This window comes from Centruroides sculpturatus, unplaced genomic scaffold (assembly GCF_000671375.1).
Source record: "Centruroides sculpturatus isolate CEXI.00-Female unplaced genomic scaffold, Cexi_2.0 scaffold1224, whole genome shotgun sequence".
NCBI lineage: Eukaryota > Metazoa > Arthropoda > Arachnida > Scorpiones > Buthidae > Centruroides > Centruroides sculpturatus.
This window is the reverse complement of record NW_019385433.1, coordinates 142397-170253: the sequence shown is the minus strand read 5'-3', so window position 1 is coordinate 170253 and position 27857 is coordinate 142397. Positions and strand designations below refer to the sequence as shown.

General features: G+C 27.7%; 1 protein-coding gene across 1 annotated transcript; it reads left to right on the top strand.

Moving 5' to 3' along the window:
- The first annotated feature begins 6914 nt into the window (after nucleotides 1-6914).
- On the top strand, nucleotides 6915-25356 carry LOC111638936 (glutamyl-tRNA(Gln) amidotransferase subunit A, mitochondrial-like). Its single transcript, XM_023384720.1, is given in 8 exon segments — nucleotides 6915-7543; nucleotides 10082-10241; nucleotides 14628-14823; nucleotides 14953-15162; nucleotides 16446-16458; nucleotides 16460-16578; nucleotides 19018-19223; nucleotides 25137-25356. Coding segments are annotated over 8 exon segments (1095 nt in total). The 5' UTR covers nucleotides 6915-7510; the 3' UTR covers nucleotides 25295-25356.
- The last annotated feature ends 2501 nt before the right edge of the window (nucleotides 25357-27857 follow it).

Sequence of the window (27857 nt, the reverse complement as noted above, 5' to 3'; positions counted from 1 at the left end):
CCCTCACCCCCCCGCGTTGGAATTTCGAAAAATCCTTTCTTAGTGTGCGTTTCCATGACGTACCCTAACTGTGTACCAAATTTCACCTCTTTAGGTTAAGCGGTTTGCTCTGGGCGATGATGAATCAGTGAATGAATGAGTGAGTCAGTCAGGACAAGCAATTTTATATATTTAGATTTGATTCTAACAGAGTTAACTAGTATTTGTTCAGTTTAAATTTTATTTTTCAAATATAAAACATTTAAGTGTTTGTTAATGTATTGAAAATGTGAAATGTTATAAATATAATAGATATGTTTTTTATAAATAACTGTTACACAAACTGAAATAGGAATTTGTTTTTACTGAAACAGGAAGCTGTACAGATAACCCCGTACAACACGGCACTTCTATAGCACGGATTCACTCTAACACGGTTCGAGAATTGGGAACATCCCCCATATAACATGGTGCTTTTATAGCACGAGTTCACTCTAACACGGTTCGAGAATTGGGAACATCCCCCGTATAACAAGATGCTTTTATAGTACGGGTTCATTGTAACATGGGTCGGTAATTGGGTAAAACCTTCGTACAACATAAAATGTAATAAAGGGTGCGTTCTTTTATACCTCTGCGTAACTCCGCGTGAGCATTCTAATTGTTTTTGTGGCTACTTTGAATGCTCTTTCAAAAATAATCCATTTAATGGTTAAATTATACAATTGGGACCCTTCTTTTGCCTCTAAAAGCTCATTTTAGAATTCTAGATTCCTCCACACGATACTATCGATAGTGCGGGCGCCACCATCTTTCTTTCACCATCGTTCCTAAATGCCTACAAACAGCAGTGCACTCCCATTGCAGGGTGACCGCTATTAACGAACACACCCACAAACTGTTACCAGTTGATGATGTTCATGCTGAGATCATCATATAAAATGAATGATCCTCTGGTAAAATACTTACTTAAATAATAAATAAGTATTTTACCTATGAAAAAAATGAATAATAAATCTGATTTAAATAAGGATTTAACAACATGTTTTTTAATTTTTGGAATTTTCCCCCCTTTTTGCACTAGTTCTTTGTTTCGTATAATACGGATTCGCATCACACAGAAATTTTCTGGAACATAACTCCCGTGTTATACAGGGGTTACCTGTATTAAATTTAATACTGAATTTCTAAAATACTATAATAGTTTACAGTAAGATCTAATATACATATTCAAGCAAATTTTTGAATAAATATTAGTTTTATCATTCAGAATTTATAGACAAGCATTTTAGCTGACATTCAATTCTTCTATTAACAATTTGTCAACAACCTTTTCTGACATTTAAAATAAATATTAAATTTGTTAGTCTAAAAAATAGTGATTAAAAAATATATTTTTTAAAGTTATCTAAAAAAATAAATAAATAAACATTCTAATAAACTAACATGATTTATACTTATGATATTTATTGTAGTTTAATTATAAAAATATTTATTATAAATCTAATCCTATCATATAATTTGTTTCTCATGTTTCCAAATTAAAATATTTAAAAATGATTTATTAATGTAGATTTATATTTTCATCAAATGAAGAATTTCTCAACGTATTTTAATAAAGTGTTTAATTATTCTTTGATGAGAATAAACAATTCAGCCAATTATTTCATAAATAATTCAGTTGAATTAAAGGACAAAATTTCTTTTTTTATTTCTATTAGATGATTCCTATTTATCCATATGAAGATGAATATTTTATTTAATAAATCATTAAAAATTAAAGATTATTAAAAAGACATCAAAATTTGAAATAGTAATTGATTTTAAATAATCTATAATTCAGAATAAAAAATGTTTTCAATTTTAATAAATATAAATAATTAGTTGTAAAAATTTATATTATTTTGTTAAATATGTATTAAAAACATTTTATACAAATAAATATAGCTAATAAAATTATTACTGCTGTTTTTTTTAATACAATGAATCATTCAATTTTATCATTTACATATAAAAAATTTATATAAAATTTTTAAAATATATTAAATGAGTTATTATTGTTATTTGTTATCTTGAGTAATGTACATTGACATGCACCTGTCTAATTGGGCTTGGAAAAACCTGGTGTTAAGAACATAGATTGAAGTTATCCTTGACATAAATTTGTTTAAGTTTTGTAACTGTATCTTTCTGACACGTCTCAAGAATAGCAGGTCTAAATTAATGCATTATTAATATATTTTAACTCTGAAATCTAGTTCACTAATTCAATTCAGAAAAATGAAAATTCATCTTGAATGTCAAGGTGTTTAAGTTATCATTAAATGAAGGTCATGAACTTCAAAATATGTAAATGATCATATTATAGAATATATTAAAAGTAATATTATAACTATCAATTTTTAATTGATTATGAAAAACTGAAATGTTACATAGCAGATAGAAATAAAATTCTAAAGAAAAAAAAATACCAAATGATAGTTTGAGTGTATTTTAATATAAAAATAAATAAGAATATCATGTGTTTTTATTATGAACACACACATACACACACACATTTATAAGTAAAGTTCTTAAAAAGGGTTTTTTAAGGTTAATTTTAAAAATCTTTTGTGGGTTACCACAATAAAAATTTTTGCTAACTTTACAGAATGTATTCTTATGTTTATTAAATTCTACAGTATATAAATTTAAAAGTCACACTTTTTTGTGAGAATCCTTAATATCTTTTTACTTATAATATCTATTATATTTATAACTATTACACATTTGAATGAATTGCATTTCTCCATCCATTGTTTTTAAATCAATGTCACTTTTATATTAAAGATTTTTATATCATATGCAATATATACTTTAATTATATTATTGAAATTTCATATGTTTTCATCAACAAATACAAATTACACATGAAAAATTGTATCTAGAGAAAATAATTATGATGATAAAATCATGATAAAACCTTTTAAGTTTTTATAATCAAATTTTTAAATTTTTAAAATTTACACTAAAACTAAAATAACAATTTGAAGTTTATTGCAATTAAACTCCAAAAATATCACAACTGCAAAGTTGATAAATTAAACAATCCTATTTGTATATAATAAAGTAAATAAAATTTTAAATAGAAAAATAATTATAAAAAATACATTTTTAATAAAATTACATTAATAAAATTAATAAATTTATATTTCTTAATCTTGCATATAACATAACACACTTTTACAATAGTATTTAAATAAAAATTGATTTATAGATCAAAATAGTTTTCTTATAATAATTCTCTATAACCTATTATAATCCTAAAAAAACCATTAGTCTAAATGATATTTTGAAAATAAATTATTAAAAATATTGAGATAAATTTGGGCAATGTTTTAATCTGAGTACAGTATTTATTTTTGGAGTTATTAACTTTATTTAAATTATTAAAAGATTATTGTTTTAAAAGTAATAAATTTATATTCTTTAATATACAAGTATTCAAAATGTATAGAATTTAATTTTTTTTACGATAAAAATTCTGGCAGCATTCTTTTGATGACAATTCATTGTTTTTATGTTCTTGAAAAATAGGTCAATTACTGTAACTTTGAGATATCTAAATTTTTAACTTTCTGAATACAGAAATTTACAAAGTCAGCCAAATTTATTAGTTTTTATTATTAAAACCATATTCAATAAATTAAATATCAAACAATAGTTTTAATTATCAATTATGTATATAAATTGTCCTAATACATACATAAAATATTAAATTAAAACAACAGTACTTCAAAAAATTCCCGCAATATCAAGCATAATTAACAACAATAAATTTTAATAAATAAATCAGAAAGAACTGTTTTTGATATTAAATTAACACAAAAAATAAAATAGTTTGTAAGAAGACCAATCTAAATCAAAATATATTTTTAAAATAAATTGTCTTGTTACCTGTAATTTTGGATATAGACTGTTGGAAATTTTTAATCATAAAGAACTTTACTGTTTTATGTATGATTGTGTGTTTGTGTGTGTGGGGGTATATATATATATATAAAAAATGTTACATGAGTATAACACAAATATATTAGTAAACATTTTATAAATATCAAATCAATTTTTCAGTCTAAAATATAATTATCTAAGAATCTCAAATAATGCTCTCATGTGGATGAAATGTTTTTTAATGCATGGAGTGTTACTAGAGATTTCTATCTGATGGCAGATGTCACACTAATAATTATCTAGCATTAATTTTGTTATGAAGGATCAAATAATGCTGATATCAATATTTGCAGAAATAGAGAACTTATTTATAATAGAATATACAAGTTTTAAAGTGAAATTATTACTATATTGACACATTTTAAGCAAGATAATCTTATAATATAAGTGTACGAGTTTTTTCAAATAATTTCAATTTCTGTTTCATTTTATTATCTCTTTCATCACATTTTTAAAATTAAATATGTTAGCATTTAATTTTATGTAGAAGTTTTGATAAAGTTACTAAATTTTAAAAGTAAACATTCTGATATGTAGTTTAATTTCATCATCACATTTTAAATGATAAAAAATACTGAAACACAACATTTTGAAATAATAATTTTGTTATCTGTTATTTTTCAGTCTGTTAAAAATTTAAATATGAAATCAAATAATTTTCATATCATATTTGTACACATTTCATGTAGCATCCTAATGATATATTTGCTTACATGTGCTAACAGAATTTATTTCAATATAGAGTATTGGTAATTTTTTATTAATAAAATTTAAATTGTTTTCGTAAACTTATATTTTATCACGTATTTAGTCAGAAATTTCTGTGTGGATCATCCACAAGGCTGATGGTAAGCAACTTTTGATTAGTGATCATTAACTATTGCATTTCTATGTAACAGTTTATGATCACTAGCAACACGTTATTGTGTATGACATATATAAACCATATGGAAACCAACGAAATAGCTATAGGATAATGCTTAATAAGAAAAATAAAATTTAATACTTGTTCAGTCTTATAGTTATTCATATAGCCTAGTATTTCTGTGCAATATACTTATTTTTGTTTCATTCAATGGCCAAATGGTTATGACATTCTTTTTTATGCCGCTTACGTTTAAACTGAAGTGGGACTGCAGTGGAGGCCCGCAGAAAATGTTATTTGTGGGAAACATCACCTCGCACGGCTACAGCCTAGCTTTACATATATAAAGATATCCGAATTTATTTCACGAAGAAATTTATTCTGTTACAAATTTAATTAAATTTTACATATTCCATTATAATTGAATACATACAAAACTTATTTTAAACATGAACTTAAGTAATTCACATTAAAATTCTCGTTTAAGCATTAAATGTAAATATATAATATTTAACCAACTATTTTGATAGTAAAATTTCATTATCAGTCAAAACACAATGATGAAATTAAACAGGATGCTATCAAAGCTTATATTTACTTTTAAAAATTAGTAACTTTATCACCATAAAAGCTCAAATTAACATTTTGTACAATTATTTGTTGTTGAATAAAACAATAACACGTTAAAAATATATTAAAATGAAAAGAAAAATAGGATAAGAGAATGAAATTCTTGACAATCTAAAACTCTCATGTTTACCATATGTCAATATAATAACCAGTTATATTATTAGCATTAATTACAATATTAATCAGCTTGGAATCAAATTATGTAGCAATAATTTTAAACAGCTAATACATGCGATAAATTATTTACACCTGTAATAAATTACCAACGAATCTTCAGTTACTATTATTATACATATATTTCTTGAAAATCTGTTTTAAAGAGCATAACTTTACATCTTAAATTTAAAAAATATTTCAATCACTCCAATTTACAATAAATGAAATATAAATACAATACAAAGTATTAGCGTTTTACTTTCGTTTCAGCAAAGATTAAACATCGAGTCGTTGTCATAACCGATAGAAGTTGCATCATAACAGTAACATGCGGATATTGAAACGTGTCAATTCACTTACTTACCCACATGTACTGTATCGTACATATTTCTTTAATAATGTGAATAAAACAGCATATAATGTCCTTACCTTAAGAAACTTGATTAATTTATAATTTGTTTCAAATATCAAGGTAGAAACTAAACAACCAGGTAATCAACTCAGAAATGAGCCACCGGCCTAGATGCAATTATTGTAAAGAAAGAATATGATAAATAATTCCGCGTAGAAAATAGTAGTCGCGACATCTGGTAACAAAACTTAAGAAAGAATTTTAATTCTTTTTTTTTTTAAATATTGAATAAATAGATAAATAAATAAATTAACTTTCACTTTTAATTTTCACTTTTAAAAAGAATTTTAAGTTAAAAATTGATAGGAATATTTCCTAATTAAGTAAACATTTCGGGCTTTTCTGCTCTTCTTCGGTCCATTCTTTAAAAAATTCCTATTTAACATTACATTCGATATAATACTTGATAAGAATTACAAATCAAATTTCATACATTAGGATTCACAGTATCATTGCAGTATTATTTCTATCTTGCCTTATTCTCAATACAAAGTTCATATTTAAAATTATATTTGACATAATTGTTGATAAAAAAATATTAAAAAACTTCAACTATTACAATTTTCAATTGTATTTCCGTGTTATTTCTTTCCTACTTTGATTTTATAAAGATTCGCTCAAGTATTATATCAGCAAAATTTTACGTTTTTCATTCCCTTCCCCATTTTTTTTTTCTTGTTTGTTTAAACTCTTTCCGCCCTGTGGGCACTAAGAGGGCCTTTTTTTAGCAAGCCCACTATGGGTTCGTCCAGGCCCACAATGGGGCGGCCGAGTGGTGATGGACGAGACCAACATATCCGGACGGACCATCCCAGAAAATTCTTGGAGACTTTTGACCCCAAGAACGGTAGGCTGCCACCTTGACCGCTCGTCCATCCGACCGTCAAATCCCCTTCCCATCATCACCACTCATCAGAAATAGACGGTCGAGCGATTAAGGTGACAGCCTACCACTCTGGGAGACCCGGGATCGAATCCGGACGGGTCGAAAATTCTCCAGGAATTTTTCGGGGTGGTCTGACCGGATATGTCAGCCCCCGTTCCTCACCATTGAGGGCCTGACCGAACCCATAATAGACTTGCTTAAAAAGAGGCCTTCTTAGTGCCCACAGGGCGGAAAGAGTTAAAAAAAAAACCCGCTTGGCCGTCCGATGTTGGCACTAATGAGTGTTTACTGCAGATGGCGCTATACTGTATGTGTTTGTGTAACCACGTGTTTTTGCAGAAGTTCATTCCATGTTGATGAAATAGTTTATCCAACTCAGTCTTCACATGCTTATACATCTACAGAGTATTAAAAACTATACTATCTGTTTGACAGTTTATTAATAATATATGACGCATTTATTATAATGCCATATAATGATTCAGTTGGTATAAAGATGAGTTTGTGTGAAAATTCATAATCAGATATCTATCAATAACAATATATTAAAAGTTGTAATTCGATTAAATCTGTATAAAAAAGCTAATTCAAAATGACATCAATTTTAACTCGTAGCATTATCGAGGTAAGTATCATTTTTCATTAGATTTGAAAAATAAAACTCACTCACTCATCTAATCATCAGAAGAGATATATATTTTATAGTTACGATATTTATTTTTCCGAAATAAAATATTAACTGTTTTTTAAATTCATTTTTTAATGAATAATCAAATACTATAAGTGTATATACAATAAAGGATAAACCTTGGGTACTTCAAACGTCAATACAATTTATAGTATACAATTTAAAAGTTATTTATATTATAATATAATAGAGATTTATTAAAATTATCTAAGAAAATGCAGTAAATCAGTAATAACAGTAGGATTTTCATTTTTATAAAATTTAATGGTTTTATATGTTTTCATTAGATGATGCATAAGAAACAGCCTACCAATGTAACAAATCAGATTTGACATTAAAACTTTGGATAGATACAGTTGCCATGTTATGTGTATTTGTATTATTTGCAATGTTATTGTATTTGTATTTACTTGCATATAAGACAATCTCACATATTGGACAAGGTGTGACTTTAAAGATCAAATAAAGAAAATTAGATTTATTAATACAATTCTAATTTTATTTTGTCAAATGCACACATTATCCCACAAAAATTACTGGCATTTTAAACTTTAAGGAAAAATCTTGTAAAATTGACAACATAATTTGTTCTTGTAAAGCCGAACAATTGGGGACCTTTTTTGCCAATTCTTAACAGTCAAATCCACTCTCCATCGATTACTCTTGTGAGTTCCTCTGAATTCTGATTTCGAATAATCATCTGTTTTCGTGTGGGAAGGGATTTAAACTTATATTGGGCTCCCATGTGATTTTGGAATTTTGAATTGGAATTTGATTCAAAAGCTTTGCTTTTCCTATTGCCATTCATCTTTACTCCTGACAAGACAAGGATGATTCAAGTGACCCAGATAAAATACAGTGGGTTATCAGTTAACAAACATAATCTGTTCCAAGACTTTGTTCGCTATCTGAATTGTTTGTTAACCAATTACCGATTTACCATAGGTTTCTATGGAAATTTGATTAATTTGTTCTGGAGACCCCAAAAAAATAAAAAATATATACTTTCTTAGTACGTTTATTCATATGTAATAATAAAAATACATATATACATGGTTTGCATTTTTATTAGTCATGTTTTTCTGTTTGTGGGGGTTAAAGAATCTGTCCAATGTTGATTGCTTTTCTGTCTTCTTCATGATTTTTCAGAAGTAATTAATAGCATTGTAATTGTAGAGATCCCTAGGCCTATTAATCTCAACCTGGTTTGGATGCCATTTTAAGACCGTTGTTCTGACATCCTCCTACTTCTTCAAAGGATCTTTAATAGCAGATGTCGGCATAAATCTGCATTTTCAGAAGAAAATGTAAAAGAATTGTTTCTATCAGAAATATAAAAGGCTGGAATTACAAGGAAGAGTTTCAAAGTTCTACTATCTGATCAGATTATACTGAGTAGAACGTTGATGTCGACATCTAATGCTGTCTGAAAAATTTTGAATTGTTGCCCGAAGACAAAGGAAGACCAATCGATATTCATTATTTTATGTTGCTTCTTCTTGTGTTTGTTCAGTGAAGTGTTTGTTATCCGAACACATGTTCGTTGTCAGATTATAAAAATCTTTCGCGAAAGTGTTCGTTAACCGATCACCCACTGTACTTTTGTTTTTAAACATGAGGGTGAGAATCTGGTAAAAAATGCAAATACATGGTTAACAAAAATTATTGCAAAAATGCAAATTATTTAATGCAAATTATTTATTACTTTAAGAATCCTTCACTCACATGTATAGGATGACCTAGGTTTTTGAAGCAGTGAAAAATGAATAAAAACTTTATCTTGCATGCGAGTAAATATGGTATTTTCCTGAAAATTGTTTTTTGGACAAATAAAAAATTTAATATCTTAGTTATACAGCATTTCGTTAAAATATTGCTACTTAGTACATTCAAATACAGTATTGCTATTTAGGATATTGAACATTTTTGTAGTAATATATATTAAAGTGAAATTTTTCACTTTAATATATATTACTACAAAATTTGAAAAATAATTCAATATTTATAAAATTTATATGTATTTTCTTGTGTTACACATATAATGTCCCATATAATTTTTTTTTAAGATGATGAAAATATAAAACTGAATTATGTTTTGATTGCTTCTTATATATCGTCAAATGAAAACATTATATAAAATCATTAAATCTTATAAAAATTTAAGATCCTACTGTTATTACTGATTTACTGCATTTTCTTAGATAAGTTGAATAAATCACTATTATATTATAATATAAATAACTTTTTAATTATATACTATAAATTTAATCAAGTCTAATAAAACTGTTATAATTGTGAAAGGTTATTTCTCCATTTTAACTTGTGAGAGACTAGAAGTTTTTGAATAAAATTTTATAAAAATTTCTATTATCTGTAAGTGAAAATCATAAAAATTTGTTCCTGTTAAATTTGGATTGAAAAACATTATCATCCAATGATTTCAATAGTGATTTGATTTTTTATCATTATTTTTAGATTTCAGAACATCTGCAATCAGGTTTACTTACGTCAACAGAATTATTAAATTTATGTTTAGAAAGAGTAAAGAAAACGGAATGTTTAAATGCATTTATAACAATTACCGAGGAATTAGCGAGAAAGCAAGCTACAAATTCAGATGAAAGATATAAAAAAAGTAATTATATTATATATTTTATTATATATGAATTAATTCTAAAAATTAACAAATAATATGAAAGTTAATAAATATATGTATGATGAAAGGAAAATTAAAATATATAATAAATTATGTATCAAACTTTCCATATTAAATGTCTTGAAAAGTGAAGAAAACTTGTAATAGCTTTTAAACTATATAAAGTTTATTCAAATGGAATGCAAATTGTATCAATAAACTATATTTTTTATTAGAAAATATGATACATAAACAACCAATTCTAAACTTTAAATACTGGAACTGCTTTGAGCTGTGTGTTAATAGATAATTACAATTCCTTTTCAATAGTTTATAAAGTTTGTTATTAAAATTGTGATATTGAAATTTACAAGTAATTATTTATTTATGCATAAAGAAATCTATTTGTTTATTGATTAAATTATCACATTTATTTGTTTATTGATTAAGCAAATAAATCATTTATAAAATACATGAAAAGTTTTGATTCAAAGCATTCATTTTATTCATTAGATGAAATACACTTATTTCATAAGTTTAGAAAGTAGAACAGCAGTATCTGTTTCAGAAATTTAGAAACTATCTAACAAAAGATATTTATTGTTGAAATAATGTAACAAAAATTATTCAGTACTTTATTGTTTGTCATTTTGAATGAATAACTGCCTTCAATCTTTGGCATAGCTGCTATAAGTTCCTTGCACTTCTCAGCTGAAACAGCACCTGGATTTTTCTAAGTTTTTGTATAAGTTCACATTAATCAGATGGTTTTGCTGTTTGCAATTGTTTTTCATCTTACCCAAATATTTTTAATTCAGTTTGTCTGGTAAGTTAGGTGGCCATTTAAGAACTTTGATCAGGTTGAAACTATTTCATCACTGATTTTGTTTTGTGGTTAGAGGCGTTATCTTGTTGAAAAAGAACATCATCAAAATTGTACATTTCAATTTTTGAATTAAAAATACTCAAGTAATAATATACATATATCAGCATTAACCTTTCCAGTTAGGACAGAGTTCACCTGGTCTTTGTGAAGTGATACATCCCCATCCTATGACTTTGTTGGAACTTTACACACTGCTTTATATAGTCAGGCCAAAATTCTTCACCTTTTCTTCTGATAACATGTGGTCTTTGATCTCCAAAATTAAGACAAAACATTGCTTCATCACTCCAAATCACATTTTTCCAATCTTAAGTGAGGTGCTTCTTTTCCCACTTCTAACTCTTCTTTGTTTTTGTTAAATGAGAGTTAAAGTACTTTGAAATACTTTGAAATAGAATCATAAATCTTGTAATCTATGCCAGATAGTTGTTATATTTGTTTTTGTTATGTTTTTATTACTTTTTTCAGTCCAATTTGTCATGATTGAACTGTTGACACAAATAATAACTATGTAACATGTAAAAACTGAATTTAATTAAGTGTAAAGCACTTTACTGTACCAGTAATATCCAGCACATAATATAACTAACTAAAAAATAATAAAAGAAATGTCATCATCTTCAGGTTAAAAACAGTTGATCATCTACATGAAAAGTTGAACATTACTTTAAAAATGCATGAAACAATTATTTCATTGGTTGAAAAAACACTGATGGCAATAATGACAAAACCAAATGTTTTTAAGTAAAAAGATTTAACTTATAACTGTACTTCAAAAATAGATCTCCTTACTTTGAAAATGTTTTGGCATCTCTGTAATTTATGGCCATGTTCCAAAAATTAGTTTTGTACATTTTGAAAATCTCTAGTAGGAACTGGATAAATCTGAAACATCTAGAGCAGGGCTGCCCAATTCATTTAGGAGGTGGGCTATAATTTCAATTACATGTCAGTTGGCAGGCCATCTAGTGAATCATACTTGCTTACACTCATGATTATTCTATAAATGGATAGGTATTTGAATCAAACAATGCTTTAAGTTGCACATGTTTTAATAATACCTAATAAAAAATATATCAATGAGACCTATGAAGGGGCTTATTAGCTAATAATTTTTCAATATTTGGTGACAACAATTTAATTTTAATACACAAAAGTTGACTCAAAACTAATAGAACAAGTGTAATAAACACTTGCGAGATACTCAAAAGGCCCTTGGAAGTAACGTGGTTGGAGAAAACAGGTAAGTTAGGTACCGTGTTTCCCCAAAAATAAGACATCCGCAGAAAATAAGACCTACAGCACAGATTTTTCTGAATTGCGAAATATAAGACCTTCCCCTGAAAGTAAGACCTAGCGAAGTTTATTTAGTCGTAAAGGTCACCGACAGATTGTTAAAAGTGGCCGTTGGCTTTTTGAAAGTACAGCCACTGATTGGTCAGCAGACAATTATGCCACACGGCATGATTTGCATAAGGCTATGGCTTGGGAATCACAGATTTGCATAACGTTACGGCTGGTGATGGCTAATTGGTCGGCCGGGAATCATGCCACATGACATTTGCATAGTGCTACGGTTCAGTAAGCACTGATTGGTCATCGAGTCCGATGTTGACGCTATAAAAAGGCGACAGTTCGACACACCTGATATACGTCACTCTTGTCTAAGTTCGGCTTAGAAATTTTTTTGTTCAATAATAAATGTGAATTCTTCTTCCTTGAAAAAATAAGACATTCCCTGAAAATAAGACCTAGCGCATTTTTCAGAGCAAACATTAATATAAGACACTGTCTTATTTTCGGGGAAACATGGTATTAACAGCAGTGTGGCGGTGACTCAAGTCACAGTTCATTCCGCATTCGACCAATCAACCAATCATGTGGTGGTTGGCATTATTGGTAGCACAACATCACGCATGGTGACAGCTGACAGCTACTATGGGTGGGCAAATTCAAATGCATTGGCGGGCCTGGGTTTGGGCAGCCTTGATCTAGAGATACTTGAAATATACAAAACTAATTTTTGGAACATGGCCATAAATTATAGAGATGCTGAAACAATCTCCAAATCATGAAAATGTATTTTTGAAGAATAACTATAAATCTTTTTATTTAAAAAACATTTGGTTTCATCATTATTGATATCGGCATTTTTTCAACTAATGAAATAATTGTTCTATGTGTTTTTAAAGTAATGATGATTTAAAAATCATCAAAAACATTTGTTTTAGTATTTTTTAGTTAGTATATTTTGTGCTGGATATCATTAGTATAGTGACATGCTTTGTTGACACAAATTTCTTCTCCAGTACAATCCTTTTTAATACATTAATAGCATGTTTGATTGTTATTTTTGGCCTATCTGATAGGTTTGTGATGATTCCATTATCTTCTTGTATTTGTTTCAAACATTTTAAAACAGCTGATTTTGATCTGTTTAAATTTTTAGTGATATCTTCTACTGATTTATTCAGTCACCTTTATTCAAATATTTAATTCTTTCCCCTTGTTAGAAATTGTTGTTTAACAATAGCAAGTGTTCAACACAAAAATACTAAACAAAGTACATAAAGTAATCTGTGTTTTATCTATGTTTAAAATTTATGAGATAGATATTGCTACTTTCTAAACTTATGAAACAAGCATGTTTCATCTATTGAATATTTTTGTGATTAAAATAAATATTTGAATCAAAAATTTTGATGGATTTTATAATGTATTTATTTGTTAATCAAGGAAATAAATAGAAAGTTAGATTTTTGTATGCATAGTATTTTATTTGTAAATGTCAATATCATACTTTTAATGACAAATTTTCTATACTTTTGAAAAGGAGGTGTTGTAAGAGTTAACCAAGATATAGTTTGAAATAATTCTGTCACCCTCTTAGGACAGAGAGAGTTAAAATTTTGGCATTTAGAGTTTTCATTATTAGAAAATAGGATTATATGAAATTTAAAACTTCTAAAATGCTTGTTTGAAAACTATTTTATTGGCAGAATAAAAGAAACTAATTATACAATTTCTTATCCAATTATAATTAAACATTTTCAATTTTAAATAATAATTTGCCTTATTAAATTTACAAAAAATTCAACACTAATTGAATATTCAATATTTTTACTGAAATTGCTATTTGTTGCATATCTAGAACATACTAGTTGCATTCCTACTATTAGACAAATTTTAGAAACTTTCAGTGTTTATTTATCCTAACAGTAACTTCTAAGTTCAATCAATTAAAATGATTATTGAAGATTATCTTTTATAGAAATGAATTTTTAAATGACAAAATCATTATTATAATACAGTATTTTTTTTATTCCTGATGTAAAGTGCATTTTTAAATTTAAAATTTTGAATAATGAGAATTAATGTGTATTATTACTTTTATCATACACTTAATTCAAATTTTTTATGACTCATTTCTACCAAGACTGTAATTGTAATGTTTATGTAATTATTATTATTGTTAAATTTATTGTTATTTTTTATTCAAGGAAAACGTCTTGGTATGTTGGATGGAATACCCATAGCTGTGAAAGATAATTTTAATATTATGGGAGTTAGAACAACTTGTGGATCAAACATGTTAAAAAATTATATATCTCCTTATAATGCAACAGTAATTCAACGTTTATGTAATCAAGGTGCTGTTATTATTGGGAAAACAAATATGGATGAATTTGCAATGGGGTAAAATCATACATATCTCATGATATATAAAAGTAAAATTAATTTTTCATAATTAATAATAATAACAATAATAATAATAATAATAATTTAACATTTTTCTTTATTAAAAAATTTTCTATATGTAATCAGTTCTGGTACTATAGATTCCATTTTTGGCCCAACAAAGAATCCATATTATTCAGGTTTAAAGTTCAAATTGATTCATAGAAATTCAATTAATGATACACATTTAAATACTGCATTTTGCAAAAAATATGGAGTTGAAAATGATTGGTATATATCAGGAGGAAGCTCTGGTGGAAGTGCTGTGGCATTAACTACAGGAACATGTTTTGGGTAAGTATTAGTTTTTTTATATCTGATTTTCAAATTATTAGTTTATTCATCTTTAATATATTAAATAACTGCTATAAAACTTTATAAATACATTGTTAATTATTTGTTATCTTGAAACAACTGTTAACTAACAAGAAATGTGAACTATTAGGGGAGTTTGATATATATTTTTTTCATTTATCAAAAGTCATTGCACTTGTTAATTTTCTGCCATTTGTATAGTCAACTTATAAACAAGTCTTCTATTCAGCTCTATTTTGAATTTAAAATTTTTAATCAAAATTACAGAGAATTTTTGTATATTTTTATTACAAATCAAATTAACTTTCAAGGTATGACGCCAAAAATTATCTGTTATTTTGTTGAGAAACATTTCTCAAATTAAAATTTTTAACACATTTTGTAACTTATTTGTTTAATCAAGGAAATAAATAGAAAGTTAGATTTCTGTATGTATAAATAGTATTTCATTTGTAAATACTATACTTTTAATGATAAAGTTTCTAAACTTTTGAAAAAGAATTATATAACTTTTGGGTACAGTCAAATCTCAGTTTTCGAATGACTCGCTTTTCAAACAAGTTGGTTAACAAACAGAATTTCAAACTCATAATTGCAATGGTTGCTAAACAAGCTACTTGGCAAGAGCTAACCACAGATTAGAGAGACATAGATAGTGAACTTCCTTTACTTCCTATGTTAAAGAAAGTCAACAGCCCAACCAATTGGTAACAGGACTACAAATTCAGAAGTTAGTGGTGCTGAGATTGCTCATATCATTGTGTAAAACAAACACACATAATTTAAGGTAAAAATAACAATTAAATGCCCTAATAATAAATTAAAACATGAAAATAAATAAAATATGTAAATACTGCATAATAAAATGAAAATTTCATTTACTGGAGACATACTATCAACTTCATCTTAAATATGGCTGCTAGTTCTGCCACACGTGTTATTTTCCTGCTTTGCAAAGTTNTTAAGTGAGATCTCGCAACCTTCACTATTGCAATGTATGGCTACAGCAGAATTAGTGTAATTAAATTTAATAGCACGTGAATGTTCTTTTAGTCTGATTTTTAGGGTTATTTCAGTTTCACCTGTGTATTGGTAATCTGGTTGGCAGCTGCAGGATATTCTATATATGACATTATTTTGTTGATAGAAGTAAGAATAAAGTTTTTTCCATTCTAGAAGTGCTAAGAAAATATTAATTGTTATAGTAAATATATTCTTTTCTGATAGTTTTTTATTAAGAGGAAAAATTTTAAAAATTATATTATTTTGAAACATAATAGGACACAAAGCCAAGAATTATGCTTCCATGGCTGATTCTTATGCTGCTAGTAGACATGAAGGTTTTAGTGAAGTAGTTCGTGGAAGAATTCTTGCTGGTAATTATTTCTTATTAAAAGAGTGAGTATTATTATGATTTTTTTATATAGAAAAATAATAGTAAACTGATTTGTTTTAGAAAAAGGATACATAAATTTACATAAATAATCTAAATTTTTTTAATGGGATAATTAAGAAAACATTAATATTTTTCATGAATAACCACTTATTGAATTTGTTTATTATCAAAATTTAATAGAATTGTTACATAAAACACACTTTAGTATATATAAATTTGTTCTGTATGGTCTGGTGTAATTTAAAATTTAATAATTATTGTATAAAATACATTATTAATGAACATTTATGTTTCTATTAAATCATTAGCAGATGAAGAAAGATTATTTAGCTTGTATTTCTTGTTTAATGTAATATATTTTGCAAACTTAAAGTAATTTTACAGCTGATTAAAAAAAATTAAAACTTAATATGATTATTTTCAAACATACTCTAATTAATATGGTGATTATCAAATTTCAAATGAATATGTGAATATAAAGTATGAAACATAAAATAGAAAATTTCATTCAGTTCTTCTCTATAATAATATATTATTGTATAATGTTGAAATATTTTTGACAAGACTATGTCTTGATTATAAAATTACAGTGCCATCAACGGTTGCCCACCTTAGCAGTATGAAGGAGTACATGTCAGGAGTTGCAATTTGGCACAGAGTATTAGGTGCCCAAATCATGTGCACATAAAAAAAAACAGACTTGTAGGTACTCAGGGACCAAGAATGAGTCAAAATAAAATACAAAATGGCAATGCTCTTTGTACAAACAGGCACTAGTGTGAGAATTGGGAATGCATTGCTCGTTGGGAAGTTGGAAATGTGAACATTGCACGTTTTTGAAACTACATGGCACTAGTTGTTATAATTTCATATTAAAACTAACTTCCAAATTATATATGTTTTTTGTTTTTACATTTATTTTGTTTGTGCAAAATAAAAAAATAATTTTGGATGATACGATAGTCACAATTACTTTTACAAAAACGGGAAATTTTTGTTATGCATCGACAAAAATTCAACCCTGGGTGACACACAACAGAGAGAAATTTTGACATTGGATAGGTTGATTTCATCAAAAATGCCCCGTGGATGACCTAGTGGTCATGGCCGGCAAACTTTGAATGATTGCACTCAAAACCAGCAATACCAAAGAAAATTGGATATTTTGAATGATGATGACACCCACCATGAGTATCGAAGTGATCCCACTTACCGTAGCCAAGAACAGGCTCATGACAACGCAACCCATCATAACCATGGCATCAACAAAGCCTGCCATAATCTACACAGGACTCCGAGTACCAATGTCAGCTTTTCCTCATTGGTTAGTGCTCATTTTTCTCTTTTTCTTAGAAAATGGTGCACAGTTAAGCCCTGAATCTCCAAGACATAGTCTTATCCCAAAAATGGCTTTGGTGTTTTACTTGTTAAAAATAAAAGTAAATACAAATGAAGATTTCAAATTGTTATTTTAACAAATAAAAATAAAAATCTGAAATTTTAAATCTATTCACTTACAAATTGGTAAATCTTACAAATTCTTTTTCCTTACACTTACAAATTCCACTTACAAATTCACTTTCCATCCCAAACCTTTATTGTTTTTAATAATTGTATATATTTTTAAAATTTAAATAAATTAATAATTTTTATTATAACATCAATTATGTATAAGATATATTCAAATGGAAAGGTACTAAGTCTTATTGGTTCATTATTTAATTATATTTTTTAATGCTGAAAAGTCTGTAAACATTGCTTGATGAGACAATGAATTCAATTGCTAAAAAATATCAGACTTTGAAACTAAAATCAATTCTATTACTATTTATTTGGCATTATTGTCTAAGAAGACATGGGACATGCTTTTGGAGGGGTTAAAACAGATATGAGACTATAGTGAAAACTAGTTGATATCTTCAAAAACTTTGATTAAAAATGAATTATTAGTAGTAAAATCATTAATGATACCAAATTTTGACAATGTAATGTGACAGTGTTAAAAATAGTAAAAAAAAGTAAAAATAATAATAAAAATTGTTTGTTAATTAATTGCATGAATTCATCAAAATGGCAATAAAATGTTTTGAAAAATAATAAATATAGCTAAAAAAATTTTGTAATGAATATAATTTAGTCTTGGAAATTCCTGAGATTTGAAAAATTAACATTGGCAAATGCATACAAAAGATGATGCCTGATACTGAAATCTTTTCGTTTGAATGTTCCTTGAAGATATACTAAATGATTATTTTATAATATTTACATACAATAACTCCAAATTTAAACTAAAATGAATTAATTTTAATTTATATTATTATTATTAGTTTTAAGTTGGAGTGTTTTTGTATATAACTTATATTTAAAGGGAATACTTGTCAGTAAGATATGGAAACTAAAGGAAAAGATAATGTTCATAATATTTTTTTTGTATTTTTTAGAAATTATGAAAAATATTTTGTTCAAGCAATGAAAGTAAGAAGATTAATTTTAAATGATTTTCAAAATATATTTAAGAAAGGAATAGATTTTCTCTTAACACCAGTAACTCTAACTGATGCCCCATTATATTCAAATTGGATTACTAAGGATAACAGAGAACAAGTCTCTGTTGAAGATTTTTGTACTCAGCCTGTAAATATGGCAGGTAAAGATTTTAATTTTTAAAGCTTTTTATTATGCTAAGTAATATGGATGATGTATATTCTAGATGTATGTAAATTCACTTTAATCCAAAAAAATTTGGTTAATGTTCTCACAGCAACGTCAGTTAGGTAATTTAAGATTTTATTGTATAAATTTAACAAGGTTATATATATGCATTTTGGGTTGTAATTTCACAACCTCTCCTCAGTGCTGAGTGTTTTTAGAGAGAAAATATAATAAGTTTGCACTTCACACCGACATATACTATTAATAGAACACTTATGCACAGTGGCGTTACAGGAGTGGAGTTCCAGATATGGAAATTTATCCGACTTTTGGAGAAAGGTTTTTTCCGCTAGCACTTTCAGTAGTGTAAAACTACCATCATGAGGCAGTACATAGAATTTGATAGTTTAGGGTTTCCAAACGATATTCTGACGGTTTTTTAAATTTCAATATCGAATATTTCGAACGATATTTCCAACAGTTCAGCTGATTATGGTTTTCGAATATTATTTAAAGGTTCTTATGTCATAGTGCGTAGAAATGATGATAAATAAATATTAAAGTGAGAGATGTCTGTAAAAAGACATAGTTCACGCATGTATGCGCACCAAGGCAAAATAAGCCTATGAGCAATGAAGGAGTATTTTTATCTTGGGTTGAGTTGTTTGAAAGCTGTTATCCAAATTTGTGGGAGCTCGAGAGTTGGGGAGTTGCATGGTATGGTAGTAGAAATGTAGAGTGTCTCCCAAATAAATAGCTGTTTTTGTTTGTTGCAGCATTTTAGTAATTTTATTTTGTTCCATAGAGGCTGGTAGTTGTGGTCAAGTACTTTCTTTGCTAATTCTGTGACTGGCCTATTATTTTTGATGTCTTCTTGATGTTCATGGATATGTGAACTTAATTTTCTAGCAGTAGCTCCTACATAATTAATCTCTTCACCAGTTAGTGTGTGCTTTAGCAGGATTTGGTAGATACTGGATTTTTGATTCAACTGGTACTTATCCATATCATTACATAGCAGTCTTCTTAGATTTGGTTGCGGTGTAATTGGTAGAATTTAACCATTACATCTAAAAAGATGTGCAATTTTTAATGAGATAGGGCTTAAGTAGGGTATCGGGGTGTGTGCTATTTTTAAGTTTTCTTTATTGGAAAGAAAACATTGTGGAAATAAACTGTTTTTTACACGATTTTTTAGAGAAATGAATTTTGAATGTGAATAACCTGCTTTTAACATGGTAGACTGAATAATGGATAATTCATTTTCTACTAGCACCTGAGTAGAAGGGAGAAGGTAAGCCCTCCGTATTAGCGAAGATATAGCCGAGTTTTTGTAATGTGGTGGTTGGTAGGTGGCGGCTGGAATGATTGTGGAGAATTATTATTATGATGATGGACAGAAAATATAAGCTCTGGAGATGTATGTATATCTAAGTCCAGGAAAGATATTCTATTATTTTCTTGCTTTTCAACAGTAAAATTAATTGTAGGATAAATAGAAAAATCGTGTAAAAAACAGTTTATTTCCACAATGTTTTCTTTCCAATAAAGAAAACTTAAAAATAGCGCACCCCCCAATACCCTACTTAGGCCCTATCTCCTTAAAAATTGCACATCTTTTTAGAAGTAATGGTTATATTCTACCAATTACACTGCAACCAAATCTAAGAAGACTGCTATGTAATGATAGGAATAAGTACCAGTTGAATCAAAAATCCGGTATCTACCAAATCCTGCTAAAGCACACACTAACTAGTGAAGAGATTAATTATGTAGGAGCAGGGGCAGACTGGCCCAAAAATTTTTGTGTGGAAAATTTATTACCAGCCCAGCCCACAAATAAAAAAAATGTATTTTTTTCTATTTCTATTTAAATATATTCAAAATACAACATTGACAAAAATTACAATAAGCACAAGTTTATATTCTACAATATTAATTTTTTATTTAGAAGTTTGCTTTGTTGAGCAATAATATTAATGACATCATCAGAATGTATTTCGTTTAAAAAATCTTTCTCCACTAACATTAACATGAAGGCTTCTAGATTTTCTTGCGAGATACTTATAAGTATCTTAGCCCGCTTTTAATTAATTTTAACGTAGAAAAGCTTTGTTCACCGACACTTGTGTTACAGACATAGATAGCAGACATTTGTATGCTTGACCAAGTATAGAATAAGCGCCACTTAACACGTTATATCTGAATAATATATTACAATATAACAACAAATAGAGCAATTTTTGCAAGCAATGCAGTAAGAGGATAAAATAGCATCTTTATTAGTTTCTACTTGATCATCAGTAGAATGTTCATTTTTGTTTAATTTTATAAAAGTTTCATTGACATTTTCCTTTAAAATATTCCATGACGATTTAAAATGTTGCAATTTTGAAATAATATTGTGTTGAGTAGCTAGTGGATTAAACTGTGTTAAAATACTGCTTAATTTTTGAAATGGTCCTGTAAATTTCGGTCTAATGTGCTTTGAACTCGCTGTAAGATGACAGTCGAACTCTCTGCGGTTGCTCTCTCTCCCACCTTCCCTGATCTAGATCGAGGACGTGTGAATTTGGTCCGGTAATGTGACAATTAAATCGTCTTACACTCGTTCCTGTTTATGAAATAAATCCTCGATTTATTAGCTTTAGCTCGATAACCAGTTTCCCATTGGAGAGGGGGTGAGGTCTCGGCCCCACACTACAAAATACATTATTTTTAATTAAATCGTTTGGAATACAGAGAAATTATTATTGAATAACATTTTTTACTTGTCTAAAATAAAGGAAGTAATATAAGTGGCCATTAAATTTGTTATGACTACAATCATTGTTTTAGTGGCTAGGTACAAAACTAATAACTTGCATTTCTATAGTTTAGCATTAAGATTCATAGGAGTGGTGAACAGTTTCTAGCAATGTAAACAAATCACCAATTTTCTCTGTTTAGAAGGTAGTTTTGATTATTTTTCTCCTAGGATGCTTTCTGTTTGGATCGAATCGGGCTAATGTAGTGTTTGACTCAGATCGGCCGAACTAATTTAACTTCCAAATGTAAATTCGTCTCTGTAATCCAAAAACACACTTTGGTAGACGTATCTTTACTGTTAGAATTGCTGTAAGATACGTCTACCAAAGTGTGTTTTTGGATTACAGAGACGAATTTACATTTGTAATATAATATACAGCAAGCCGTTTATATATTAGTAATTTAACTTCGGATATGGGCCGGGTAAAATGATACAGGCCTACGCACAGTGCCGTAACTAGGCAGGTGCAACTGGTGCACCCGCACAGGGCCCATTTGGAAGAGTGTCCCAAAATGCACGTGTTTGTTTTATTATTTTTCCAAACCTAATTAATTAAGGGGCTTAAATGCAAGTTCTTGCACAGGGCACAGGAATGGCTAGTTACGGCACTGCCTACACATATACTGTACCTATGTTATATCTAAAAATTGAAATTTACCTTACTTAACAAAAAAAATAAATGAATTTTTTAAAATTAAACTTAACCAAACGGTACATTATGTACATATTTAGAAAAAAAACGGCCCAAATTGTATACGGCCCATGTGGAATTTTCCACATTTTCCACGTGGCCAGTCCACCCCTGTGTAGGAGCTACTGCTAGAAAATTAAGTTCACGTATCCATGAACATCAAGAAGACATCAAAAATAATAGGCCAGTCACAGAATTAGCAAAGAAAGTACTTGACCACAACTACCAGCCTCTCTGGAACAAAATAAAATTACTAAAACGCTGCAACAAACAAAAACAGCTATTTATTTGGGAGACACTCTACATTTCTACTACCATACCATGCAACTCCCCAACTCTCGAGCTCCCACAAATTTGGATAACAGCTTTCAAACAACTCAACCCAAGATAAAAATACTCCTTCATTGCTCATAGGCTTATTTTGCCTTGGTGCGCATACATGCGTGAACTATGTCTTTTTACAGACATCTCTCACTTTAATATTTATTTATCATCATTTCTACGCACTATGACATAAGAACCTTTAAATAATATTCGAAAACCATAATCAGCTGAACTGTTGGAAATATCGTTCGAAATATTCAATATTGAAATTTAAAAAACCGTCGGAATATCTTTTGGAAAGCCTAAACTATCAAATTCTATGTACTGCCTCATGATGGTAGTTTTACACTACTGAAAGTGCTAGCGGAAAAAACCTTTCTCCAAAAGTCAGATAAATTTCCGTATCTGGAACTCCACTCCTGTAACGCCACTGCATGTAAGTGTTCTATTAAGAGAGAAAATAACATAAAACCTCCATACTATTAGACTGTAATAGCTAAGGTTTTATATACTATTGATAAAAATTAATGTATATGATATGTTTGGAAGCCTATATACTAACAGGCATAATATCAATTTACTTTAACTGAAAAAAAACTAGTGTGTAGTCATCATCATCTTTATAACAAATGAGAACCCAGTAAATATATAAAACTGGATGTACATTTAGAAAACTTTTTGTGTGTATTTATGGAAAAACCCAAATGTGAAAATGCAGTTTTTATGTTATTTTCTCTCTAAAAACATCAGCACTGAGGAGGAGTTGTGAAATTACAACAACCCGAAATGCATATGCATATCCTGTGTTAAATGTATACAATAAAGTCTTAAATTACCTAACTGAAGTTGCTGTGAGAAAATCAATAAAATTTTTTTGGATTAAAGTGAATTTATATACACATAGCTTTTTATTAACTTACTTTGGCTGTCTGTCCAGGTAAAAAGTTGCAATTCATCTACTTCCCAATTTTTGATCTAGTTGAAACTTTGCACACATGTATTACCAATGACAGTACATTTTTTAATAGTTTGCAAACATTTTTAACAATTAACAAAAAATAGTGAATAATTAAAATTTGTAAATAAAATCTGATAAGAGATGGCACTATAACACATGACTGTTATTTCCCTTTCTATGCATGGAAACAAAAGTGAAGACAAAGAATCAAGTGATCCTCCTGTTACAACAGAAGTCTGTTTATTATTTAAAAATTGCATATAAACCTAATATATGACAATATATCTTTAACAAATTGTTATTTCTTTAAAATTAATGTATTAGATATATAGTAAAATTTCAATAGATATAAGAAATATTATCTTTGTAAGTTTTTTTTGTTCCATCTTTATTATAAATTAATTTTCTTTTTATATTTTAAAAGGTAAAATTTTTAGAGACAAGAAAAAGTAATAACTTGTTTTTACCTTAAGACAATAAAATAATATAAAGTGGGAAATATTTGGGTTATTAGTAATTGAGAGGACTAATCACTCACTATATCAAATTTAAATAACTTAAAGCTTGTTTTGAATTGAAACCAATCTCACAGAGAACGATATACATAATATTAAATGCTAAATTAAGAAGAATTCAATAGTTCATACATTACTTACATATAGTATAACTAAAAAGTAGAAAATAAAAGAAATATATAAAAAAACATTTTAAAGTAATGTTTTTTATTCAGATAAATGTACTAAAAAGTAAAAAATAAATTTTCTTCAGCTTTCACAGTGTTTTTGGTATTACACGACCAAAAATAAAAGCATGGGGTGCTTTTATTTTTGGTTGCATAATACAGTTTTTTTTAATTTATTTTAATTTAAATACTATTTTATTAATCACATTAAAGCAAATTGATATGTTAAGTTTTATAAAATCAAGTAGAAATATTTTTATATGTATTTAAAATATAATGAATTATATAGCTTTGCTTGATTATATTTTTAATGAATTTTTAATAAATTAAAATATTTTAATTTTTAGAATATGTTTTAGTAGAGCTATGTCTTTTAAATGGTAATTATTAAAATTTGTAATTAATATTAAAGCAATGTGAGTTAATTTGAATTATTTGTTGTAGGTATTCCTGCAGTTAGTTTACCCTGTGGATTTTCAAACAAAGGTCTTCCATTAAGTTTGCAGATAATAGGACAGTCTTTTCAAGAGAAGAAGTTGTTAATAATCGCAAAATGGTTAGAACAGCAGTTAAATTTTCCATTATGGGATCTAAATGAATAAAAATATAAAATTTGTAAAATTTTAAAATTATATGCTAATAAAATAAAATTTATTTAAAGAAACATTTTAACCTGAATTTGGATATTTGCTGGTTTATACATATATTTCAATAAATACAATAGACTCTATGCAAATCTTAGTATTTACAATGAGAAAACTGATAACATTAAACAGAGTGAGTAAATAAGACTACATTTAGACAAAATCTTGGTTTCACTAACATTAAAAGGATATGATATATTAAAAGAATTAAAAAATGCATAATTTGAACATTTATGTATTAAAAAATTACAATATTGAAGCCTAAATACAAAAGTTTAACTAAGTTTAGGTCAATCATTCACAATCATCAGAACACAGTTAACACTAATGGAGTTGACTTTTCTTTATAGATTATTCTCAACCTATACTAATGCAAATTGTTTAAAAGTTCCTCTGACATCAAATACTTGTAAATTTTTTTTTGGAATAAAATGTCTGGTGTTATAGGAACTTTTAAACAATTTGCATAAGTATAGTTTGAGAAGAGCCTATAAAGAAAGTTTGACTCTGTTAGTGGAAGATTTCAAAATTTTTGTATTTAATCTATAATATCATAATTTTTAAAAATATATTTCATCCTTAACCACTCAGCAGTTAGGGACGTATATGTGGCAGTGGTGAGGGATGTATATATACATCAAATTCTTTTGGGGTATTGCAAAAAACTACCGTGAAAAAAATTCACCTAAAATATGAATTATGTAACAATAAAAAAAGACTTTTCTTTACTAGACATAACTGTTTACAAAGTCTTTTTCTGAAACGGTAATGAGAAAAAATGCGTGGAAAAATACTTTAAAAATTTCCTACGTCTATTCTCCACTACTGGAGGTAGTACCATACCTTACTAGTCCATTGTTGAAATGTTAATTTTTTAAATTTAATCTTTATTTTATTCATATATTAATTAATAATAAAAATACTTTACTGATACTGATACACCTAATATCTTCAGATAACAGCAAACTTCTTTTGTTTCCAGCAAAAAAATACAGGGCAATTCATAAACACTCTCAGAATCCACCTGATTCTAAAAATGCTTGCAAATTGCTCTGTATTCTACTTTGCTGGAAGCTGAAGAGGTTTGCTTTTATCTGAAGATGATGATAACTGAAGCAGTTATCATCATCTTCAGATAAAAGCAAACCTCTTCAGCTTAAATTTATTTGTCATCCTACCTCTCTGGGAACTTGGGATCAAATCTAGATGATTGAAAAATTTCAGGAAATTTTTTTTGGAAGGTGATCAAGCTTTCATTATTTGACTGCCCTTTGTGGCCTGGCCAAACCTACAATGGATATAAAAAAAGGCCATCTTAATGCCCATTGAGTGGAAAGACTAAAAAAAAATAATTATAATTACTACAGTATAGCAAACAAACAATACCAGATGGATTATTAATACTAATAAGTCATCCAGTATTGTTTGTCTGCTACCAACTTTAACATTTGTAAACATTTAACAGATTTAAATACTACTGTCCTGGCTGTTATATATAACAGAGGGAAAGTATAGCAATCAGTCAAAAAATGATCCCCAAGATTTTTACAGTTTTGGACGTAGGAAACCTTAAAACGTTGAGAAATGCGAAAAAAATTCGTGGGAGTTTCTATATGTATGGATGTTTATATGTTTGTGTGGGGGTACGATTTTGTTCACCCTGTTTAAGCTTAATTAATAACTCCTATGCTTTTTGTCGAAAATTTCTGAAATTTTGCAAGGCGGTTTGTGTATTAGGTGCTATTAAATTTTGGTGGTAAAGGTCGAAGGGGTGGGGAGCTAAAGTAGGGTTGTATCATATCTCGAGTAGGGTCGGACTTAATGACGATTTTACTCGCTATTAGCATTTACAATTTTTATGAAACCCATCTTTATTCTCAAAATTAAGTTTTTTTTTTATATTTTTTTGCCATTTTATAATAAAAGTATAAAACGTTTTAATATCATGGCGCCACCAAATGTCAGGAAAGTTAAGCAACGAGTTGCTGGAATTTTTTTAATATTCAGAAGTATTAATTTTTCTGCATTTCTTCTGTTGAACATAATAAGATTTTAAGTTTTAAACTTAGAAAATTTTTATTGCTTATGAGTCAACATATATATATTTATTTTCAATAATAAAAATAAAAAAATAATAATAATAGTAAAACTAAAAAACTATTTTCTGCTTATTAAATTTTGTTTATTTACTTTTAATAATCTCACATTATTTATTTAATAAAATCTAAAAATAAACATGACAAGTGTTGAATGTCATCCTTATTAGCTATAAAACCGTCAGTTTTGGTACTCATTTTTTCTTTACAAAAATGCCTTCCATACGTCTTGAAATATCGTCATACCAAATTTGGTTGAACTTGGACTGTTAAAATAAATATCTGTAGACAGTATTGAATAGTGGTACTTTAGAATTTATATACCGGGTGATCGCAATTAACTTAACTATACAGGTATTTAGTAATTTCATTGTGTGTACATAGGCTATATCATCTTACAGCAAATTTAATACGATTTTTCATGT